General features: G+C 43.1%; 1 protein-coding gene across 11 annotated transcripts in view; it reads left to right on the top strand.

Annotated features, from left to right (window-relative positions):
* VEPH1 (ventricular zone expressed PH domain containing 1) overlaps nucleotides 1-23,417 on the top strand; it is a 162,199-nt gene that overhangs the window by 94,952 nt on the left and 43,830 nt on the right. For 8 of the 11 annotated variants that reach the window (XM_083504052.1, XM_083504045.1, XM_083504048.1 and 5 more), the window contains 3 exons: nucleotides 7,102-7,311; nucleotides 10,489-10,883; nucleotides 22,745-22,884. In XM_083504052.1, coding sequence (XP_083360178.1) covers nucleotides 7,102-7,311; nucleotides 10,489-10,883; nucleotides 22,745-22,884 — 745 coding nt within the window. Of the gene's footprint in view, nucleotides 1-7,101; nucleotides 7,312-10,488; nucleotides 10,884-22,744; nucleotides 22,898-23,417 lie in introns of those variants that run through there. The other 3 variants (XR_014526374.1, XR_014526375.1, XM_083504046.1) reach the window with 2 other exon arrangements.

Genomic DNA, 23,417 nt, shown 5'->3' with positions numbered 1-23,417 from the left:
TTTTCACTGTACCATTCTATACAGAAACCTGTGTGTAAACCCTAATGACCAGGGGTCAGCAATACAGTGGTACCCCGCAAGACGAACGCCTCGCAAGACGGAAAACCCGCTAGACGAAAGGGTTTTCCGTTTTGGAGGCGCTTCGCAAAACGAATTTCCCTATGGGCTTGCTTCGCAAGACGAAAGCCCATAGGGAAATCTCCGGGGACCTCTTTTAAATGCTAGCGGTGGGGAGCAAAGCCTTCCCCCCCCCTCCGGCCTTCAGAAGAGGTCCAGGAAGGCTGGCGGGGGCCGAAAGGCTTTGCTCCCCAGCGCCAGCATTTTAAAAGCAGTCCGGGATAGCAGGGAAGCGTTGCCGCTGCTGGCGGAGCGGTCCGCGAAGCCTGGGCGCGCTGATGTCAGCGCGCGCAGGCTTCCGCATGCCGGCAAGGCTCCGCCAGCAGCGGCAGCGTTGCCGCTGCTGGCGGAGCGGTCCGCGAAGCCTGGGCGCGCTGATGTCAGCGCGCGCAGGCTTCCGCATGCCGGCAAGGCTCCGCGAAGCCTTGGCCGGACAGCTTTTGAAGGCAAGCCCCTGCCTGCCTTCCCAGGGGCTTTTAAATCACCCCAGACAGCGGAGAAGTCCTCCGCTGTCCTGGGGCGATTTTAAAATGCCGCCCGCCAGCATTTTAAGATCGCCCCGGACAGCGGAGAAGCCCTCCGCTGTCCCGGGGTTTTTTAAAATGCTGGGGGTGGGAAGAAAAGCCCTTGTCCCCCCCCCCACCCTTCAGAAGAGGTCGGGGGACAGACTGTCCCCGGACCTGGTCTGAAGTCGGTTTCCCTAGGAACGCATTAATTGATTTTCAATGCATTCCTATGGGAAACCGTGCATCGCAAGACGAAAAACTCGCAAGAAGAAGAAACTTGCGGAACGAATTAATTTCGTCTTGCGAGGCACCACTGTATTTATCTTGCCTGGGCTGGATTGGTCCTGTGGAGATCCCTCCATGGATTGCGGGCACGCATGAGTGTGTTCGCCTGCGATTTTCACCATCTGCACGTGCACAGACGCCTGCTAATGACTGTAAACGTGCTCAAAAGTTGACACTTGTCATGCTTACTCAGTATGCACCATATAGTGAAACGGACAAAGGTGGTATTGTGGTCTAAACCACTGAGCCTCTTGGGCTTGCTGATCAGAAGGTTGGCGGTTTGAATCCATGCAACTGAGTGAGCTCCCATTGCTCTGTCCCAGCCTAGCAGTTCGAAAGCATGCCAGTTCAAGTAGATAAATAGGTACCGCTGCGGCAGGAAGGTACATGGCGTTTCCATGAGCTCTGGTTTCCGTCACGGTGTTCCATTGCACCAGAAGTGGTTTAGTCATGCTGGCCACCTGACCCGGAAAGCTGTCTGTGGACAAACACTGGCTGCCTTGGCCTGAAAGTGATATGAGTGCCACAAAGCCATAGTTCTCTTTGACTGGAGTCCTTTACCTTTTTACCTATATAGTGAAGCACACAGATCCGCAATGGTTGTACAGCCTGAACCCATTTCTTACATGGAAAAGCATTCCACCTCATAATTATTCAGTGTTTGAAGTAGCCCTGACTCTGAGGTCAGATGCAAATATAAAAGATGATTTTGAGTTAACAGTGTAATTTGAAAATTTGTGTGTCGACAATAATTCATTCCTTTAGGAAACCTGCAGTTACTGTACTTATAGGGAAGTGACTTTTCATACAGTAATTGTTGGCCTGAATCCTTTGACATGGGGAATTTTGCATATTATCTGATGTAATTAAAACCATGTGTTAATGAAAACCATGCAGTATTAGAATGCCCCGGCCCCCTGCTGATCCCAAAGATTCAGATCATTCAAATGTGAATGAAGAATTTTAATACATAGTGATTTCATCTTAGAAATCAACCATGGTCAACTTAACAACAAACAGAAAATGCAGATCTACCGAAACCTCCCAACCACAATTCTTGAGAATAACAAGGCATGAAATTTTCATTGTATCCTTTTTTTGTTTTGTTTATTTTTCTTAATAGCCGGATGAACTGAATTCCTTTTCATTGTAAGTGAGGCTTGAGCTGCCATATCTGATTTGGCTCTTGCAGCCCTCGCACCTTTTATTTTCACTGCCATTCGTCCATTTTAAGACAGCGCTTTGCCAAGATAAGCAATGTTGAAAGTGCATGATGATATTGATGTGCTCTTTGGAAATGATCCAGTGTAGGATATTTTTCCCCCAGGGCCATGCATCTTGATGATGATCATTTGCTCTTAGGAAGGTTCATATCAGGGCTCACCAAGCAACTTTTCACCATTGTTCAAAGCTTTTTCAGAACCACTAAAATCACTCTAAGTAGAGATCCTCCTATAGAATTTATTTTAGCGTAAGTCCTTTAGGGAGAGCAGAATACTAATCACTTTGGGCTAGATAGTTTGCCTCTGAGCTCCCACCTCTTCCTATATTGGTAGCAGGGAGATTTTAATACTGGCCTGCCTCTCAAGCTTGCTGTAAATATTGCTGAGATAATGTATGAAAGGCACTAAGAACAATTTCCGGGCATAGCGGGCAAGTTTATGAAATATTTTTCCAAATGTCAAAATTCTAGGGCTATGATGATTTACTTAGAGTAGACCTGCTGAAGTTAATAAGCCTAGCTAAGTTAGGGCCATTGATTTCAGTGGTCTACTCTTAGTGAAAATTAGCTGAATACCACCCTAGAGTTTGGGCAGAACATCTTGGAGTGAAACCTATTCACAATTTTCACCAGTAATTAGTTTTATTGCTGACTCTTTTCCTAGAAGAGGCAAGAGAGGAGGAGACATATCTCACAGTTGTACATAGTATGAAGGCTATAAGTGAAGCATTTCATGCTTGTTCCATTAGTCTTACTTTCCAGCAAACAGTTTGCCTGGAAAACCACATTGTTCTGGAGGTCAGCCTGGACGTAAACAAGCAGAATACAATGTTGTACCCCCTGAAGAGGATCTCCGGGGACAAGATTTTTGGGGCTGGCTTTGGCGAGGCAGCACAGAATCCTCTATTCTGAGAATTCCACTTGTGTGATATTAGCTAACTAGAGGAGTCTTAAGCCAAGTTAGATACTTTATAGATTGCTAAGCCATAGTAAACAATGTACATGCAAACGTAGAACAAAATGTCCCTTTAAAAACAACAGACTGTTACAAACATTACTTTCTATGACCTGACATTGATGCAGACTCTTATGCTGCCTTGAACACATTTTACCCTTTACATATTACATTTAGTGAATTTTCTTTTTTTTAATATAATCTTTATTAGGTTTTTTAACATATCATTTTCAACAGTAATTAAACATACTTTTACATCTTATTCAAATTTTTGACTTCCCATCAATCCTGTCTGAAAATTGTCCAATCTAATCTCTCAGTATGCATTTCTTATCTTCCCTATTACATTTCAAACTCATAACCAATATCTCTATCTTTTTCTACTTTGTAACACTTCTTATATTTCTCCTTACAAAACTTCTTGTAGTCCTACTAGCATAATTGGTTGATTACAGTTGCTCTTCAAATAATTCATATACTTCTTCCAATCCTCTGTAAATCTCTGGTCCCGCAGGTTTCGAATCCTTCCTGTCATTTTGTCCAATTCTGCAAAGTCCATTAATTTTGTCTGCCATTTTTCTTTCATTGGAATTTCTTCTTGTTTCCATTTCTGGGCTAACAATACTCTTGCCGCAGTTGTTGCATATAAAAACAATTTAACATCTTGCCTATTAATGTCCTGACCTATAATACCAAGTAAAAAGTGAATTTTCAATCAGATCTCCATATAGTTCATGAGTAGAATGAGGATCTAATAGTAGGAACTCAGAAAAGTTTATGCAGTTCACTGCCACAAGATGTAGTGTTGAGTTTAAACACTTCTCATGTGGTTCCAGAGGGACCCCAAGTATTCAGTGGATGTGCATACAGGAGAAAGTATCATACCCCACATGTCTCTACCCTAGTATGCGTATGTGAATGCACACCTACAAATTGCCTATACATGTACACTCAAATGCACGTAGGCATCTCTCCCTGTTGCTTATGAGGCTTTATACCCTAACTTACCCTTAACTTTCAGCCATTTGTCAACCCCATCACAAAACATCCATAAGCTCTCCCTTTTCCAATCTTGGACCCCTACATAGAATCAAAGAGAATACAATATGGCTAGCACAGCTGTATCTCCTATCCTTTTAAGGCAGGTACAGTGGTGCCTCGCAAGACGAAAAGAATCCGTTCTGTGATTCTCTTCGTCTAGCGGTTTTTTCGTCTTGCAAAGCAAGCCCATTGACGGATTAGCGGATTACTGCTATTAGCGGCTTTTAGTGGCTTTTAGCGGCTTATCTGCTGATCGGATCAGCTGATTAGCGGCTTAGAAAAAGGGGGGGAGGGGAAAAACCCCGCAGGAACTCGCAAGGCATTGTCGTCTTGCGAAGCAAGCCCATAGGAAATTCGTTTTGCGAAGCACCTCCAAAACGGAAAACCCTTTCGTCTAGCGGGTTTTCCGTCTTGCGAGGCATTCGTCTTGCGGGGCACCACTGTATGGGGAACTGGATCCAACTGGGGGTAGATTCAGGGGTTACCTGACTTCAGCAGGTCACTTTGACAGGTGAGTGAGGGCAGACACCTGTCAATGATGCCAGGATACCACCTCAAAGAAGGAATTGGGAGCACACTTAGGGTCCACTCCCTAAGTTCTTCCTTCCTTTCCTTTTTTTGCAACCCTGGTTTTAATGCAAGCTGAGCCTGTGAAGGAAGGAAGAAAGGATCAGGAACACACCTTTCCAACTGTAATTTGGTGCTTTTTTAATGTGATGCCTTTTTCTGGGTTGGAGGTTCAAGGGACACAAACCTGCAGTGGTCTTTTTGAGTTCAGGGAAAGAGTTTCATAGGGACACACCAGCTATTTCCAACCTGCTACTATATTCAGTGCTATTATTCTGGGAGAAATAAGTGCCGGAACTCACCATGAACGCCTCCTTTGTCCTCTTTAATGGCAATGGTGCCCACCTGAGGGGTGCCAAAACTGAGTTCCTGCTGGAAAAAAGCTCTGACTTATATTGATGTTGGTGAGGCTCTAGCAAACTGTTTGCAGATGGCTATTTCGAAACTGACTGTGGGATTTATGGTCTGACAGTGTGGTCTTTTATCTGTGTACTATGATGCTTTTATTGCATTTTATTGGGGTAAATTAGATTTTTATTGTAATGCAAGTTTTTGTTTTGAATATGATTTATTACTGGAAGCCATTCCATGGATTGTGTTTTGTCCAGGAACAAGGTGCAACTTGTGTGTGTGTGTGCGTGCACGCAGCTATGTATTCTTGCCATAGTGCACCAGGACAACATTGCTTCCAGGCACTCTGGGGGAAAGAAAATGCCAGCACACAAACCACTGAAGGGAGAGAACGCCTCTCTTGTTTCTGCCACCACTGGAAGACTCCATCTTTGTTCTTTGCAACCCCCTTCCCCACTCCACATTTTGTGTGCCCTGCAGTCTGTCTGGAGGGCACTACAAAGATTGTTAAAATTATTATTTTGATGTACATATAGGAATATGTGTCACCTATGGGACGCGGGTGGCGCTGTGGGTTAAACCACAGAGCCTAGGACTTGCCGATCAGAGGGTTGGCGGTTCGAATCCCCACAACGGCGTGAGCTCCCATTGCTCGGTCTCTGCTCCTGCCAACCCGGCAGTTCGAAAGCACCTCAAAGTGCAAGTAGATAAATAGGTACCGCTCCGGCGGGAAGGTAAACGGTGTTTCCGTGCGCTGCTCTGATTTGCCAGAAGCGGCTTAGTCATGCTGGCCACATGACCTGGAAGCTGTACGCCGGCTCCCTCGGCCAATAAAGCTAGATGAGCTCCGCAACCCCAGAGTCGGCCACGACTGGACCTAATGGTCAGGGGTCCTTTACCTTTATGTGTACACACACACACACACACACACATGCACATTTATATACATTGACAGCAAATTAGTTGCAGGTGTCTAAAGGCTGCTTGTTATATATAGCACTTTTACTAATCTGTTCTAAATTGCATTTTAGAATACTTGCCTTAGAGATGTCCAGCTGGTATTCAAGATCATATCACTGGGAATTCTTCCTCTAGTTCTTTGCTTAGACATCCACATTTATTTCTCATCTATTGTTCTCTTAGTAATATATTCAGCAGTAGCCCTTGATGCAGTTTGCACAATACGGACATAGCCACACTGCACCCACATAGAGGCCTGTACACAAGGTGATGATGCCATTCATTCAAGCAGGGGCAAGCCAGTCTAGGCATCCTCACAGCTTATAGCTGGTGGTGTCAAAAGTCCCTTGTTCTCGAGCGCCAGTGTAGTGTAGTGGTTAAGAGCGGTAGACTCATAATCTGGTGAACCGGGTTCGCGTCTCCGTTTCTCCACATGCAGCTGCTGGGTGACCTTGGGCCAGTCACACTTCTTTGAAGTCTCTCAGCCCCACTCACCTCACCAGACAAAGGGAAAGGAGAATGTTAGCCACTTTGAGACTCCTTCGGGTAGTGATAAAGCGGGATATCAAATCCAAACTACTACTACTACTACTACTACTACTACTACTACTACTACTCTTCTTCTTCTTCTTCTTCTTCTTCTTCTTCTTCTTCTTCTTCTTCTCCTCCTCCTCCTCCTCCTCCTCCTCCTCCTCCTCCTCACTGATTGTAATATATTTCCACAGAGCGAAATGTTTGAAATTATCTTGTAAAAGTTGCCTCTAAAGTCAATTTAGTCAACTCCTTATGACAGATATATGGTACAGCCTTTAATTTATTTTGGCACATTTTTACACCAGTCTTCGGCCAAATATGACATATGGGAAGGAGCTGTGAGGTAAGACCGACAGTAGAGAATTATATAGCACAAGTCAGAAAGGTGTAGGCCTGGACTAAATGGGAATGATGATCCCTCGAAAGAACCTGGCCACAGATGCACTTGGAATAAATGCTGGCATATATATGGACCCTTAGAGATGCATATATATTTTTTATTTCTACCACCTGCAAAATAGGACGATGTTTCTGTTAACCCCCCAGTTTTTCACCTCTCCTAGGGTAGAAGATGTTGCTGAAACAGAATCTCCTTCTCAGCTGGATGACTTAAAATCCACTATGAATGGGAATGAAGACGATGAAAAGCTTCAGGTTAAAAAACAAGCTTTTGAAGAGAAAATAAACATTGACAGCAGTACGCCTGGCTCTGTCGGCCGGTATAGTCTTGGCCAGGTTTCTAAAGAAGAAAGGAAGGACATGAGGTTTAACAGGTATGCTTCAGTGCAGGGTGTCAGCGGTTTTGCATGCCGATTGGTTTTCCCATACAGTGGTGCCTTGCAAGACAAAATTAATTCGTTCCGCGAGTTTTGTCGTCTTGCGATTTTTTTCGTCTTGCGAAGCACGGTGTCGGGAAAGTTTTGGAAAAGCTTCAAAAATCACCAAAGTCTTTAAAAACCTCAAAAAAGGCTACCACATCGCGTTCTATGAGTTGCTCCTCGAAGTCAAGTCGCAACTGTATTAGCAGTGTTAAGAAAAAAGGAAACAAACTTGCAAACTTGCGAAGCAAGCCCATAGGGGAAATCGTCTTGCGAAGCAGCTCAAAAAACAAAAAACCCTTTCGTCTAGTGAGTTTTTTGTACATAATTTTTCAGGGGGGAAAACCCCCAAATGTTAAAGTGAACAGGCAAGTTACATAGTACCTATGGGCATCAGACATTTAATTGTACCCAGACATCTTGTCAATAACTCTAAGAGCTGGATAAGATCTCCGAGTTATTTGTTTAACCTACCTTGTGCTCCAGAGTGCAGGGGGAGGTGCAAAGGAACACTGGATTTGAAAAAGTTCAGGCAAAAATGAAGATCGCTTTCCGTAAGTATAGTTGGCGAAATTCTTTTGGCAATTTGCACACCTTAAAAGCAGGTTTATAAGCACTGTCAACGAGGGAAAAGTATGCAGATATACATAAATATATAGTCAAAGCAGATCCAGAGAAAACGAAAGGTACAAATGCAGCAAACAATTGGTTAGAATTAATCTGGCATAATGCAAAATTAATAAAGACAAAGCATTAAAAGAGATTGTAACGTAAAGTGTTAGGGATAACAACAGCAAAAGAAACCCACCCCCAAACAAGAAAGTCCTATCTAGGGCAGTATTTCTTTGTAAATAATGTTAATCTTCAGCTTTTTAAGATGTTGAATTAAACAATCGAACAAGCCAGGTCTTGCGCTAACTGTTAGCTAGACTGGGCACTGATCAAGGGCTCCAGGAGCTCAGAAGGGCCCTTCAGCAGCCCAACTAAGCTGTGCCACCCTGCCGCCACCTCGCTGGGCCCCTCAGTCATTTTCATGGTGGGATAGCTGTTTCTGAACGAGAGTCAAGCTTGGCTCACATCTGCAGTGGCTCCCCACCATTTTCATTGACCAAAAATGCAATGCCCCAGCCCATCAGAGCTATGAAATCTATGGGTTTCATAGATCTTTGTACTAGAGCGTTGCATTTCCTGGTAAATTAAAATGGGAGGCAGCAACCATGGGTGGGAGCTGAGCTTAGCTCCTGTTCAAAAGTGGCACTTCTGCCTCTTTGGTTAAAATGCCACCCAGGAGCCCAAGGATATTGCAGTTGCTACAGTGGCAAGGTTTCTTAAAACAATTTCTGATAAATAACCCTGTTAAGAATTTTTAAGTAGAGATGCCAGCTGTCCCAGTTCTGAAATCCCAAGGCCATTATGATCTGAGCCATGTGCCCCTCTAATTTCAGCTCAGTTTGGGGTGACTTGGTAGCAGATCTCTGTCAATGCCAACCTTTCCTACTGCTAACTTTTCTTCCACTACCACCCTTTTCCATACAGTCCCAGACCAACCAAAACCCTTTTAGGGCAATTGTAATCATATAGATGGGATGCGGGTCGCGCTGTGGGTTAAACCGCAGAGCCTAAAACTTGCTGATCAGAAGGTCAGCGGTTCGAATCCCCGCGACGGGGTGAGCTCCCATTTCTTGGTCCACGCTCCTGCCAACCTAGCAGTTTGAAAGCACGCCAACGTGCAAGCAGATAAATAGGTATCGCTCCAGCGGGAAGGTAAATGGCGTTTTCATTCGCTGCTCTGGTTTGCCAGAAGCGGCTTAGTCATGCTGGCTACATGACCCGGAAGCTGTACGCCGGCTCCCTCGGCCAATAAAGCGAGATGAGCACCACAACCCCAGAGTCGGTCATGACTGGACCTAATGGTCAGGGGTTCCTTTACCTTTACCTTTAATGATATAGAGGGGTGGAGCAGGTCGGTGCCCTCTGGTTCCACTTCTTCCATCACATCTCCTACCATCCACACATTAAGGAAACAATGGTAAAGGTGAGCCTGGTGTATATGTATGTAGCTCTCGATGTGAGATGGAACACTGCACAATCAAGGCTCCTGATCACATGGCGAATGTACAGCAAGACATCCCCCCTGATGCACAAATGCTGGGAATCAGAGTCAGCATGGCACATGACAGCCAGGCCAGAACTAGTGGCACAGGCCCATTCTCTCTCCTCCACCTCATTTCAATAACATAGGGGTGAATACCCCAAAAGGACTCAAGTTGCAAGTGGGCAGGGGCAGAACTGGCAGATATAAGACTGGCAAAAGCCATCCACTCATTTGATAATAGAAGGCTTCACTGAGTGGCAAGGAGGGAGCAGCTTTTGCCTTTGTTGAAACTTGGATAGTTTTCTGTGTTAATCTCAAAGGCAGAAGAGCATAAATTTACACTGAAATTCCGTTAAAGCAGTGCACTTACATCCCAGACCGATTCTTACGAATTTGCTTGGCATGCAAGTTGCAACTAACAACATCAGTTGAAACTTTTTAAAAAGTTTAAGTTTTCAATAGAGGTCACATCTGTTTTCAGCGAGACAAGATGAATCATCTATAAGGTTCGCTCATTTCTCAAGGACAAAACTGTATATTTCCTTAATTATTGGAAAGAAGTTTAACAAACAAAAATACTTGCAGTAGATATGGCCATTTTGAATGGTTCATCTTGCTTTATTGGCTGAGGGAGCTGGCGTTTGTCTGCAGACAGCTTCCGGGTCATGTGGCCAGCATGACTAAGCCACTTCTGGCGAACCAGAGCAGCGCACGGAAACGCCGTTTACCTTCCCGCCAGAGTGGTACCTATTTATCTACTTGCACTTTGACGTGCTTTCAAACTGCTAGGTTGGCAGGAGCAGGGACCGAGCAACGGGAGCTCACACCGTCGCGGGGATTCGAACCGCCGACCTGATCGGCAAGTCCTAGGCTCTGTGGTTTAACCCACAGCGCCACCCGCATCCCTATAAAGCAACTATCATTTGGTGCTAATTATGGTGTGGTGCTAATTAAGGTTCTTATACCCCCCCCCATGCACCACAGTCCATTTTGCCTTTTCCCCAAGCCATTTGTTCCTGCCTTTGTTTACACTGCAGGTCCAAAAGTCTAGCTTTGCATGCTGTCCGTTTGAGGAGTGTTCATTCTGACAATGGACAAGAGATGGAGAATGGAGATGTTACAGCCGGCATCTCTTTCACAGATATCTATCTGAGCCAAGAAGCCGACAAATTGCCTTCCAGTGCAGACACTGAAGAGTCGCAGCTGGAACAGTCTTCACTTTCGCACCCAAGTATCAAATGTACAGAACCAGAGAATCTGCCAGAACCCGTTAAAGAAAACTGCCATGAAGGGAGCCCGAAGACAATACAGAATCCTGCCGAGTATCAAGATAAGCTTTACCTTCACTTAAAGGAAAATCTCTCTAAAGTGAAAGCATATGTCGTGGAGATGGGGAAGAAAATTCCTCTCCCAGATGAGTGTGTTATTGAAGGTAAGAGGCCTGACCCTTTGAAATGATGGGAGCATTTTAGAAAATACTTTAGAACCCTCTTTTAAGCTGTCAACCAGCCTCCTCTAAGCATGAGTTCTTTTCACTAGCTGAAACGTGTTTCTGCATAACGGCGTTGTTTTAAAAGGCACTGTCTTGAGATTCCTTCTTGCCTCTGCATTGTTTCTGTGCTTCATTGTGCTTTATCCCATAAAGGACCTGCTAGCACGCTGCCCTTGCATGCTTGCTGTGTGCTTCCACTATCAAGTCCTATCTGTGCTCAGAGTTCCTAGGACTCTTGTTCATGGGTTGTATCTAACTAGCTTATGCTCAGAGTAGTAGACTCACTGTAATGTATAGGTTGGTCATGAACGCAATGAACTAAGGTCCAAGTATTACTGCTAGTGTATAAAGCCTTAAAAGGTTTAGGACCAGGTTACCTGAAAGACCATCTTGTTTCTTTTACACTGGCCAGATCACCATGATCACCTGGAGAGATCACCTTCTGAGGCCTCCTTGAGAGGTCCGGAGGGTGGCAACATGAGAACAGGCCTTCTCTGCAGTGGCTCCCCGTCTGTGGAAGTTCACCTGGTGCCTTCATTACACATCTTTAGGCGCCAGGCAAAAACGTTCCTTTTTAACCAGGCCTTTGGCTGACCTAATCAACATCCTATACCCTTTAAAATGTGGCCCTTTTGAGGGGGGCATTATTGGATTATTGCTTTTATTTTGATTTTATATATTGTGATCTTTTTTGTGAACTGCCCTGAGACCTCCGGGTATAGGGCAGTATATAAATTCAGTGAATGAATAAATGAATAAATGAATGAGAAGCCCTCCTAATTTCCCCACAGTTGTCTCCTATTGGGTTCATTTCAATGTGAACCAAAGCTTTTAGCATGGTGGCTCCAGTAATTAAACTGTGCCATTATTGTAGAATTTGCTTTTACTGTTGTAATTTCCTGAGAATTCCTTAAGTACGATTATTGAGGCCAGAGTAGGACACGTTGTAAGATTGATGTGACTGATACTCCATACATGCACAGCCATGCCTTCATGTCCATTGCACGTGGAGCACTTAGCTAATACTTCCAAAACTCCATAAACTACTTGTTCTGAAATTTGGCTGCAATCTGAACTTCTTTAATTTCTGCAGTTGGTACATCAAGAGCTAGGCTCTTCTTCATCCCACCCATTTCTTAAGAAACTGTTCACAAGTTCCTGCTACAAATAATACACAGCTGTTTGGTGTTGCATTAGCCAAACTGGAATTTGCTGCAATTTTATTAAGATTAAATGTAAGGAGTATGGTGAATACGCAATCTGTGTCAAACCACACATGACTAACAGTTTGTTACAACATGACTGTACTGCAATATACAAGGTATGAAGAGCTCTCAGAACTGCCACTTCAGTTGTGTTCTATATACCTTTAAAATGAAACATTATTTCTTTGATTAGTGTTCTCAGGAAGCATCTATCATTTTGAAAAGCAAAATAATCCCACTCAAAAATACATATTCAGGGTGCTCTCTAGGTAGGCACAAGTATATTTGTTTACACACATGCACATAAAAACAGGAAGTGACACCATGTTGAGTGGGAGGGGCAAGGGAGCAGGAGGCATAGATCTAAGAAATGTGTTAAATGGATGCACATATCTGAACTTCCAGTAAGACCCTTGGAAATTTGGGGCTGTGCATGAGAAAGTGAGAGCCATGATGGCTTAAGGATTTTCATGACAATCCCAGTATTTTCAGGGCATTTGGAGGGTTGGGTATACGTTGGGTAAACACACTTGGGATTCGGGTGAGTGTTGCTTACTGGTGCAGCTTTGAGCAGTTAGTCAACAAATCATTGATAATTTGTATAGAAATGCCTTTAAGATTTAATGAAACCTACAGTTGAGAAACCAGTTTAGTTCCTTGTTCTATATTTCTTTAGGGAAACTTCACTTAATCTATTTAAGGACCCCTTCAAAGACCTAGGAGATCCCAGAGTGCAGGAAACTTGTTCCACTGGTAGCTTTTCTCATACAATGATTTAGCAATGGTGTGATATAGGCCCTGCTATTGAGTCCTCTCTTGGCAAGAAAGGAAAAGGATTGTGATTCACATAAAGCTTCAGTTTGCCATAGTTAAACGATGGGCTTATCCACACTTTTGCCCCACTCAGCCTGGATAACTCAGTTGGTTGGAACATGGTTCTGATAATGCCAAGGTTGCAGGTTCGATCCCCGTATGGGACAGCTGCCTATTCCTGCATTGCAGGGGTTGGACTAGACGATCCTCAGGGTCCCTTACAACTCTAAAATTCTATGGTTCTTTCCAGGCACAGGTCCATGTCCAAGTGCCCTTTTTTTTGCTCCAGAGCAAAAAAACCCGCTCTTTAAAGCTGAATTGGAGCAAACAGCTATTCAGGTTTTCTGTGGATTGTTGTTTGCTCCGATTCAGCTTTAAAGAGCAGGTTTTCGTGGGGCAAGCTTCAGAGAAAAACAGTGGGGCCGTCAGACAGAGAGCTTTAAAGTGCAGACTGTGCCTGAAAAGTGTGGCGGAAAGGTAAGTGTGGATAAGCCCTAGCTGTTATGGTTCTTATAACTATGTATCCCACTTTACAGAGGATAACACTCTATTTGAAGGGTTGCCTGCGGACAATCCACAATTTGAAGGACTCCTCTATTTGAAGAGTTGTCCCATCCAGTTCTTAAAGTACAGACCCAGAAGAAGGGATGGAAGCAGACGGCTTGACGTTGCCCCTCAGCAGTTACCTCCTGAGCAGCAAGCACACAAGCCACACAGCCCCACTGTGGAGGGATGCACAGCCTTTCTAGTTAATTATACAGCAGTTAATTATTCCAAATTTGCATCAACACATATAAATTAGTGTGTGCAAGTTTTATGCACTCCTGCACCCTATTTTGCTCTCTTTTCAGTGGTACACTTCTTCTTTAGCAGGCCTTATGCGGCCACCCTAAGAGTAACTCTCCCACCTCCTGTTCCTGGCAAGGACTTTGCTGGAGTTGGGTAGCAATTTTGAAGTGAATGGCTATTTCGTTAGTTTAGGAGTGTCCTTTGCTTGGCTAGAAATGTTATCTTTTGTTGTGAAAATCAAACCCCATGACAACCTGGCACAGGTTCATATTTATGTCTATGAGGTTGCAATCCTATACATGCTTAGCTAGGAGTAAGTCCCAGGGCACTCAGTAAGCAGAAGTAGTTCTAGAATTGGGCTGCATAACTTGGAGCTCAAGTTTAGTGCTTAGGTATTTCAGATGGGGAAGAAACAAGATCCAAACCATTAAAAAAACTGATCTGTTAAATTTAATAAAGAACCTGCTTTACATCTTGCTTAATTCCATCCAAGATCACTTATTTAATATTTATATATGAAATAGCTTCTAGATCCAATGCACCGACAACCACAATATTTCATCTTTCTTCCTTACTTTCAAAAAATTACCATCTTTTCCACCTGTTTCTCTTTTAATTTAAAAACAAAACAAGGAGGGGTCGTTTTCATCAGCTTATATTTCTCCAGATGTCTTGCGATCTTCCTTCTTATCTGCGTTTCAGGAATTTTGCTTACTACAAAGCTAGGCTTACTGGTTTATAATTTCCTGGAGAACCAGTTCGTTTATTAAATCTACTTGGACTTTGTTGGCTGGGATTTCCAGCCGGTTCTATTTCTGTATATATCTAGTAGAACAGGATATTTTTCTTTTTCCTGTTTGATCTTACAGAAATTGATTACTTTGACATATTTTGAGATCATTCTCAGGTTGCCTGCACACATGAGATCAATGCAGTCAATATTGTGACCTTACGATCAACAGCATGTAAGACAGGAAACAAGTGGGAAATGTATTGCTAAAATCACAGCTAATTTTAAGCAGTGGCCTTAGGTGTCCACCTATTATCTGATTGACATTAGCCTGTTTTTATGGACTTTACACATAAAAGGTTCTGTCCTAAGAGCCTTCTATTGAGCTAGTATGATAGCAAAGATAGCTTCATTCAGACATTTGGTTCTGACCACATGAAGGATCCTGTGATAACATACAGGTCTAGCCTCATCCTCTTGACAACAACACAACTGCCAGCCAGGCCACTGGCTGACACATGAATTGTGTTAGCCTGAATGGGTGATTCTGTGCATGTAGGGTTTCAAACATGTAAATAAGAGCCCTAGTCAAACAGGGTTCCTGACTGTGTCAGAAACCCTATTCTCATGCAAGACTATTATTGCATTGGCCGGCATATTTGTGATTGTCATGAGAGCTAGCCCCACACATTCCAAAAAGATGTTTCATTTGTTTGGTACCCACAGATACTGATTGCCTGAATAGGGCTTTGGGGATTTTCCTTGGAGCTGGTTCCCACTTCCAGCTAAAACTTGAACATAAGAATGAAAACTTTTAGAAAGCCCTACAACTGAAGTGACCAGCTGAAATGAAATTCCCATCAGTGTCCATGATAGCTCGCATTCCGTTGCATAAATCATCATATTATATTTCAATGCTGCATAGTTTTCATAAGTAGTTTTGATGAGTTATTGTGCATTTTATGTTAGATTGGGGGAAAGCAAATTGGTACGACAGTTGTAAAGTTTTGTCTTAAGCTCTGCATTGGCTTTCCCCCCCTTGCTTTTATTATTTTCTGTAGGATATAAACTTAAACAGCAAATATTTGATGGAGTGTATGACAGAATTCCCCTTGATAACTAGGGCAAGACTGCCCTTGGTCTGAATTTGGTTGGTGTTATGTTTTATGCTGTGCTGTGAGATAATTAGTACCATATGATGGGATAGATGGGAAAGATCACTGCTCCCCTGCAGTGCTTGCTTCTGGAACCTTTTGATAAATTTAAGCATGGCATGAGCCAAAGCATGATTGAGAACACATGGGCTTCTGCTAGCTCAGTGCAACCACAAACTTGCAGAGACGCAGAGCAGCATTTCTGAAAATCAGTTGTGTTTTCACTATGCCAAAAATAAAAAATTAGCTGGCCTCTTATTATTTAAATCTGATGTTAAGCTCCAGACCCAAAAGTACTGTTCCCATACTGTGAAAAGTTCACATGCCAACACTCAAACCGGTTCTTCTATGTAGGCTGCCTTTACCAATTGCACTTTAGTACCCATGGCAGCACAGCCAGTATTATAAGAGGGGCACTAATCTGCTGCTCAGAAATAGAACTAAGGACCTTTCCCCATTTTCATGACTAGGAGGGGGGCATTATTTAGCCAGATGTCACAGCTCAGCATGGCCTTACCTTTTCCAATGGGTGCGGATAGCAGCTTCAGTGGATAATTTTCAGAGGGCGAGGAAGTGCAATGTGGGGAAGAGTTAAACCTTCTTCCCCTGATGCCACAGTCCTGTCTGGGGCTCTTCTCAATAGCTGCTTTCTGTAAAAGAAATATAGGTTGATAATTCCTATCATGGAACTCCCACATCACCTAAAATGTTTGCTTTAATTGCTAGGGAAATCTTACTTCAGAGCTAGAAACTCCTTGGGAAGGGAGCAGAGGTTCTGTTTCTGTGAGGTGGTTTGGAATGGATCAGAAGTGGAGTGGGTGTGAGTGGGTGGGTGGGTGTGTAGTAAACACTGATGTAAGCAGTTTCCCCATCAGCTGAATCTTTATGCCGCTGCCAAACAGGCACCGTAAGTTGCTTGCTGTTGGCCATTTTGATTAAACTTTAAGCTACTGTGAAACGAACTAAAGGGCTGGTTTCAGCATTACACTTTACACCTATTACTGCCTTTTTCCTGTGATATACTCTGAATCCTGAAGTATATCTGCATATCCTTGTTTGGACTGTTCATATGGACACATAGAGAGAATAAATCCTCATGATTATACATGTCCCAGGTGATTATTTTCATGTTTTATGAATTTATTCCTTTATATGGAAATTTCCGTCTTGCCCTTCAAGAAGCTATGGACATTTTTATCTGCAAGTTTTGCCTTCTCAGGCAGTTACACTCGGATGGACATTGGCTTCTTGCACTACTGATTACCACCTAGATTAGCATTCTTCTTCTTCTTCTTCATCTTCTTCTTCTTCTGCTGCTGCTGCTGCTTTCCATTGCATTTTGGGTTGTTATGCAGTGTTTTAAAGCTGTTCTAAAGACTGGTGTTATGCTCCTGAAAATTGTGGATTTAGAATGAATCAGTTTGCCATGTGCACAGAAACTCTTAAGTACAGTGGTACCTTGGTTCTTGAACTAAATCCATTCCGGGAGTCCGTTCGACTCCTGAAACCGTTGGAAAACCAAGGCGCGGCTTCTGATTGGCTGCAGAAGCTTCCTGCACTCAATTGGAAGCCGTGTCAGATGTTCAGCTTCTGGAAAACGTTCGCAAACCGGAGCACTTACTTCTGGGTTTGCAGTGTTCTGGAGCCGATTTGTTCAACAACTAAGCTGTTCGAAAACCAAGGTACCACCAAACATGTGAGTGGGCTTTGACCAGCAAGCAAGGCAGTGAGCTGAAAGCTCTTTTTGTGCCAGGAAACCCCAAGTGGACCCGGTGTGAAAAGGGCTTTTAAGGGCTGCCCACCTTGCCTGGGACTTGGCTTGCACAATTTCAACCAGCGTATGGTTGAAAATGCACAAGTCAAATAAGGGATTGCAGTAGCTGTATTGCACCTTTATTTCTCCAAGAAGATGAATGCAGATGAAATGAGGGCCCACTTCCCATCCTAACAGGGACACATCTAAGCCTTAACAATGGTAGTGGCACTTCATACTGTTGGACCATTCCCTGGTCTCTGATTGCGAGTCTTCCATCCCAAAGAAGGGCCAAGGCTTAGATCTGATGCAAGAGAAGTGGATAGCTAAATGCCAGCAATGACATAAGGAGCAAGCAGCAGTCTGAGCAAGGGGAAATATCCACACTTCATCCAGGCTGTTATTTTAAATTCATCCATGCAGCCATTTTCCTGTAGCTTTAGAGCTCTGCCTTTTCTCTTTTGTCTTTCATGGAATGCATTTTCTAACCTTCCTTTGTTAACCTGCAAAGGTCAAATGTGTTCACAATAACCGAATAATCGTCTTGCGTACTGCCACAAGGAAAACACAGAAAGGGATACTATGTAAGGTCACCATATGTTGTTGATTTAAAGAAATTCCCCATATTTCAGAGCATGATGGGTCTCTTTTATTGTGCAGAGATTTCCTACTGCTTAGGGTATGGCTTGTGATAAATGCTTATCGCAATGCCTGCGGCTTTTATTATTTATTACGTCCCACCTATTTCCAAAGGTAGTTTCCATACTGTATATCAGCAATCTGTAATAATAGCCAATATCATGTTTACAAGTGTCTGTGTGTCTGCCTCCTCCCCTTGTACGGCTTTGTCAGCATGGGAGGTTTGGAGATCCCCACAATTCCCTTTTCTTCAGCAATTTTGTATCACCAGCGATCTTGCCTACCTCAGTGCCTACCCCAAACTCTGGATCATTAACAAACAAGTGAAAAAGCACAGGTCCCAAATACGCTAATCTCTGTTCTATTTGCATACAGCTACTGTTCTCTTCCCACTGTTTGTTGATCATTTTGCTGGGACGAGATTAAATTCATACAGCCCAATAAAAAGGTACATAACAGTTAAGGACATTAAGACTGTATGCATACCATACGTTTAAAGCACACAGCTTCCCCTGAAGAATTCTATGAACTGTCATTTATGCCTGACAGAGCTATAATTCCCAGCACCTTACAGTTCCCACTGCTTATGTCATGTATATGGCCTTCAATTCTTGCCGACTTCAGAAAGCATATTTTGGTCATTCAGAGCCTTTGGTGAAGAGGCATAGTATAATCACTTGCATTTACAGATGACAGCCATCTTCCTCAATGCCTAATTTAGCTTGGGACATTCATAAAGACGAGTCAGCAGAGATGTTGCTTGAAGAAAGTGAAAGCTGAAGAATATGAATGGATGAAATAGTTCTCATGCTGCCTCTTTGTTATGGGCTTCAACACAAGTAAGTCCCAGCCAGCATTGTCAGCAGACCATGATGATGGAAACCCAGCCAGGTGGGCGGGGTGTAAATAATAAATTGATATTTTTTTTTAAAAAAAGCTGTTGTTCAACAACATCTGGAGGACCTCAGTTTCCCCATTCATCACCTGGGGGATCACATGCTTGAATATCACTCCTTACTATATCCCTGAACATGCAAAGCTTAGCACATGAGGGGCAAAGATTCTAGAAAACAAATTAGGTAAGCTAGTTCTAGGTACAGGACTAGATTCAGTATTAAAGGTAAAGGGACCCCCTGACCATTAGGTCCAGTCGTGACCGACTCTGGGGTTGCGGCACTCATCTCGCTTTATTGACCGAAGGAGCCGCCGTACAGCTTCCGGGTCATGTGGCTGGCATGACTAAGCCGCTTCTGGCGAAGCAGAGCAGCACACGGAAATGCCGTTTACCTTCCCACCGGAGCGGTACCTATTTATCTACTTGCACTTTGATGTGCTTTCGAACTGTTAGGTTGGCAGGGGCAGGGACCGAGCAGCGGGAGCTCACCCCGTCGTGGGGATTCGAACCGCCAACCTTCTGACCGGCAAGTCCTAGGCTCTGTGGTTTAACCCACAGTATTAGACTGTTGTTAAAAGAAGACAAGATTCTGGGATTCACTGGAGCTTTCAAGAATATAAAGAATTAAATGGTCAATTAATCTGCACTGATTCTATCATCTATCTATCTATCATCTATCTATCTATCTATCTATCTATCTATCTATCTATCTATCTATCTATCAATCATCTATCTATCTATCATCTATCTATCTATCTATCTATCTATCTATCTATCTATCTATCTATAAATCTATCTATCTAATTTTACTTTCGATAGACAGCTCCATCTTGAATAGATTGTTGACTTTACTGCTTCAAAACAGCATCAAATGAAGTTTAATGGTTGGCATCTCCTGTCTATGGTTGGCATCTCCTGTCTAACTTTTAAGTGGTAGAGGAAAGTCTGGGAAACTATTACATTTTGTGGACCTTAATCATATACATATTTGGTTATCTTGCGGGTAGCTGTTCCTATGTGAGCTTCTTAAGTCTCAAAGTCACTGATAGAAATAATAGAATCCAGAGTGGAGAAAGCATTACAGAATAATCGAGAATGGCTTTGGACCTTATGGAATGCCAGGGGAACAGGAAGGACAACTTTCCCAAGAGAAAATGTTCTACTCCAGACAATATAGAGAATTCCAGGAATTCCAGGGGGGAAAGGAAAAAAGGATGAATTTTATCCGTCCTCTCCCATTCAGCAGTGTCCAAAGTTGCTCAGACTTGATACGTTTTGGGGGGTCAAACTGGTATATGTGATTTTAAACATCTCATTAGGAAGCTATCATTTTTTAAAAACAACAACAACAATAATAGTAGGTGAGGCACAATTTTCATCAGGACCACAATATGTAGAAAGGGGAGACTTAACCCTTTCACAACCCACCATGGTCCCAACAAAAATCACTCTCACCAGTCACCACACTGCTATCACAGACCCCTGCTCCCATTGGCACCAGTGGGAGCTTTTTCTCTGGGACTAATGCCATTTTTGAGGGGTGGTTTTCAGCGGTAATAAGGCTGCGGCAAAAAGCATTAAACCTCAGCTTCCTGTGTGCTTAGGTCATTGTGATCTACCCGCTATTTAAAATGCTAATAAAAAAAAACAACTGATGGTCTTTCTCCACATATTTCATGCTAAAGACATTGTGGCTCAGTTTTTCTAGCACACTATCTTCTACTATTTATTGGTGGGGTGGTCTGCTCCAGAGTCAGGAATGGGGAACGGACAGACAGGACTGAACAAAGGGATAGCTCTACCCAATCTACTGTAATTTAACATGGTGTCTGAACACAGCCACACAGACCCATGTGGATCTCCCTTTGATACTGTGGTGAGGATGAGTTCGTCCTTGCATTTTTTTTTTTTTTTTTGGAAGAAAATTACTTCTGAATATAGTAGATGTGAGTTAAAAGATAGCTATAAGAGACTGCCAAATGTATGTTTCATTTGTGTGTTTGTTTTTTAAATGAAATGAAATTCGCAGATTCTGGCTTGTGGTTTCTGATTTGTTTCATGTGAATGAACGTTGTGTTTGGGCTAGTGCCACGAAATAGATGCCACATAAATACGTTTCTTCTGTGTCTCACTGTGGTTCTGTTCAAGGACAAAATGGAAGATTCTTCTTCAATTAACAATTACTAGAAATAAAAAAAGACCACGATGACAGCTGCATGTTTTAAAGTAAAGCTACAAATTATGTTTAAACTGGAAGATGTGCTTTAGGCCTCAAAGAGCCTATTAGTTAACATAAATTAAGAAGCTTTTTAATCATGGAACCCACTGATTAAACAATAACGAACAGTGAACAGTGGTTAACCAAGTATACTTTAGTAAGCAAGATTGTGAATGCAAACTGAATACAGATTTATTTATTTAAGAAAGCATCAGGTGGTAAAGAGTCCCACTTGTCGAAGAAGCGAGTGTGTCGTGTACAACTCATTTGAATGTTAAGGGGTCTAGGCATATAAATATAAGGCATGAGATAAACAAAAAAACAGATCTATACTGTAATTTACAGTATAGACAGTACAGTCTATTTATAGTATAGTACTGTACAGTAATTTACAGTATAGTATAGTACAGTAGTACCTCGGGTTACAGATGCTTCAGGTTACATACTCTTCAGGTGACAGACTCCTCTAACCCAGAAAGAGTACCTCGGGTTAAGAACTTTGCTTCAGGATGAGAACAGAAATCGCGTGGCGGTGGCGCAGCAGCAGCGAGAGGCCCCATTAGCTAAAGTGGTGCTTCAGGTTAAGAACAGTTTCAGGTTAAGAACAGACCTCCGGAACAAATTAAGTACTTAACCCAAGGTACCACTGTACTTAAAATATTCCTACCATTGGACTTAATACTCGTTGCAGCAACAGAAGATAAAAGAATCTGGCAGTCTCCTCCTCCTATTGTAGTATCATTGCCAGGCAATTGTTCAGGTCTTCAGTACTGCCAATGTGATGGTTTGCCACCTAAGACGTTCTGCAAACGCTATTCTGAGGAGACAGCTGAGCATACGTTGGCTTGTCCATTTGGGCCAAAGTGACAGCACACTGAGAGATCTATCCGTTTCTTCATGACCTCAGAAATTTAGATGCACTTAAGAAAACACAGACAGAGATAGAGACTGCTGCTGTTTATTATGTCTTTTTAGCTTGTATGCAACCATGAAGTGGTACATCCAAATAGTGGGTTGCATCCAGGTCCCCATGTAGACAGGAACATGGCCTTCTTATTTATTATCCATAAGACGGACTTGTCCTTAGATGTATGGTCATCTTCTAACATGCAAATGAAATTTCATAGTAAAGAATGAAAAGTATGCGTGTGCAGAGCTCAGAATCACATCCATAATATTTGTTATGGATTTGTTGTTTGTTGGCGGATGTTACCTGACCACACCTCTCCATAGGGATGAATTTTATCACATGCCATAATATTACAGTACTAGGTATCAGTGAAGAGTGCAAGCCTTAAGTGTAAAATAATCATGCTTAGGTTTCCATTAAATAATAACAGCTGACGCTAATGCCCATTCCGATCGTCAGGAGGAGGGGGGGTTGCGGGTTCCCGACACCGCCACACTCTCTCGCGAGGCGATTGCCAGCCTCGCGGGAGGCCCCGGGAATCCCCCAATTAGCATACCCCGGTGCGCCAGCCAATCGGCTGGCGGCAGGGGCGGGCCTTAGTAAGGCCACTTAAGGTCAGGGCAGCCCTCGGCTCGCCCCTTTTCGCCCCGGAGAATAATAACAGCTGACGCTAATGACATGTATTTCCTCCCCAGATACCGTCAGAAGTTGTGTAGCAAAGTTGTTCTTCAGCTGTCCCCTGAAAGGACATTACTGCCTGTACAGTAAATCCAGTTTTACGCTCATCAGTCAACAGCCTCAGCTTTGGATCCACATCATGTTTCTCTTTCAACAGGTGTGTGCAATATGTACGTATCAACAGTGGCACTTTTATCATTTAAAGGTTCCCCCCACCCCACCCCCAATTAAAGTCTAAATTGTTATCTCTTTGGAGATGCTGTTGACCCTTATCACTGTTGTTGTGAGGTGAGTATTATTATTCTGGGTTTGCAGTTACTGGGGCCCTGATACTAACTGGGGTCATTGCTAACTATGCTTTCCTTGTAAGGCAGAATTTGGAATGGGCTTGCAATTTGAGGTTTTGCAAGGAACTTTGGTCCTTGTATTAAGCACAGTTGGCATTGGTCTAGCATGAAACCATTAATACCAACAGGGCAATGGATGGGGAATTGCACCAGAAATGGGGGCAGGTTATTGATTTGCAATCTACATTTTTCAGGGAACCAGTGTTATGTCTACCTCAGACTTCCAGGATTGTCATTATTGTGATTTTCCGTCTGCTAATAATGCTGTTTAACATGCCTTTAGCTTTAACTGTACTGTATGCTGCTTCTGGCGGTTTGGGTTTTTATTTTATTTTAATTATTT

The sequence above is a fragment of the Podarcis liolepis genome, assembly GCF_965112155.1.
Source record: "Podarcis liolepis genome assembly, chromosome: 5".
NCBI lineage: Eukaryota > Metazoa > Chordata > Lepidosauria > Squamata > Lacertidae > Podarcis > Podarcis liolepis.
The sequence above is the reverse complement of the archived record's forward strand: the minus strand, read 5'-3'. Positions and strand labels throughout refer to the sequence as shown.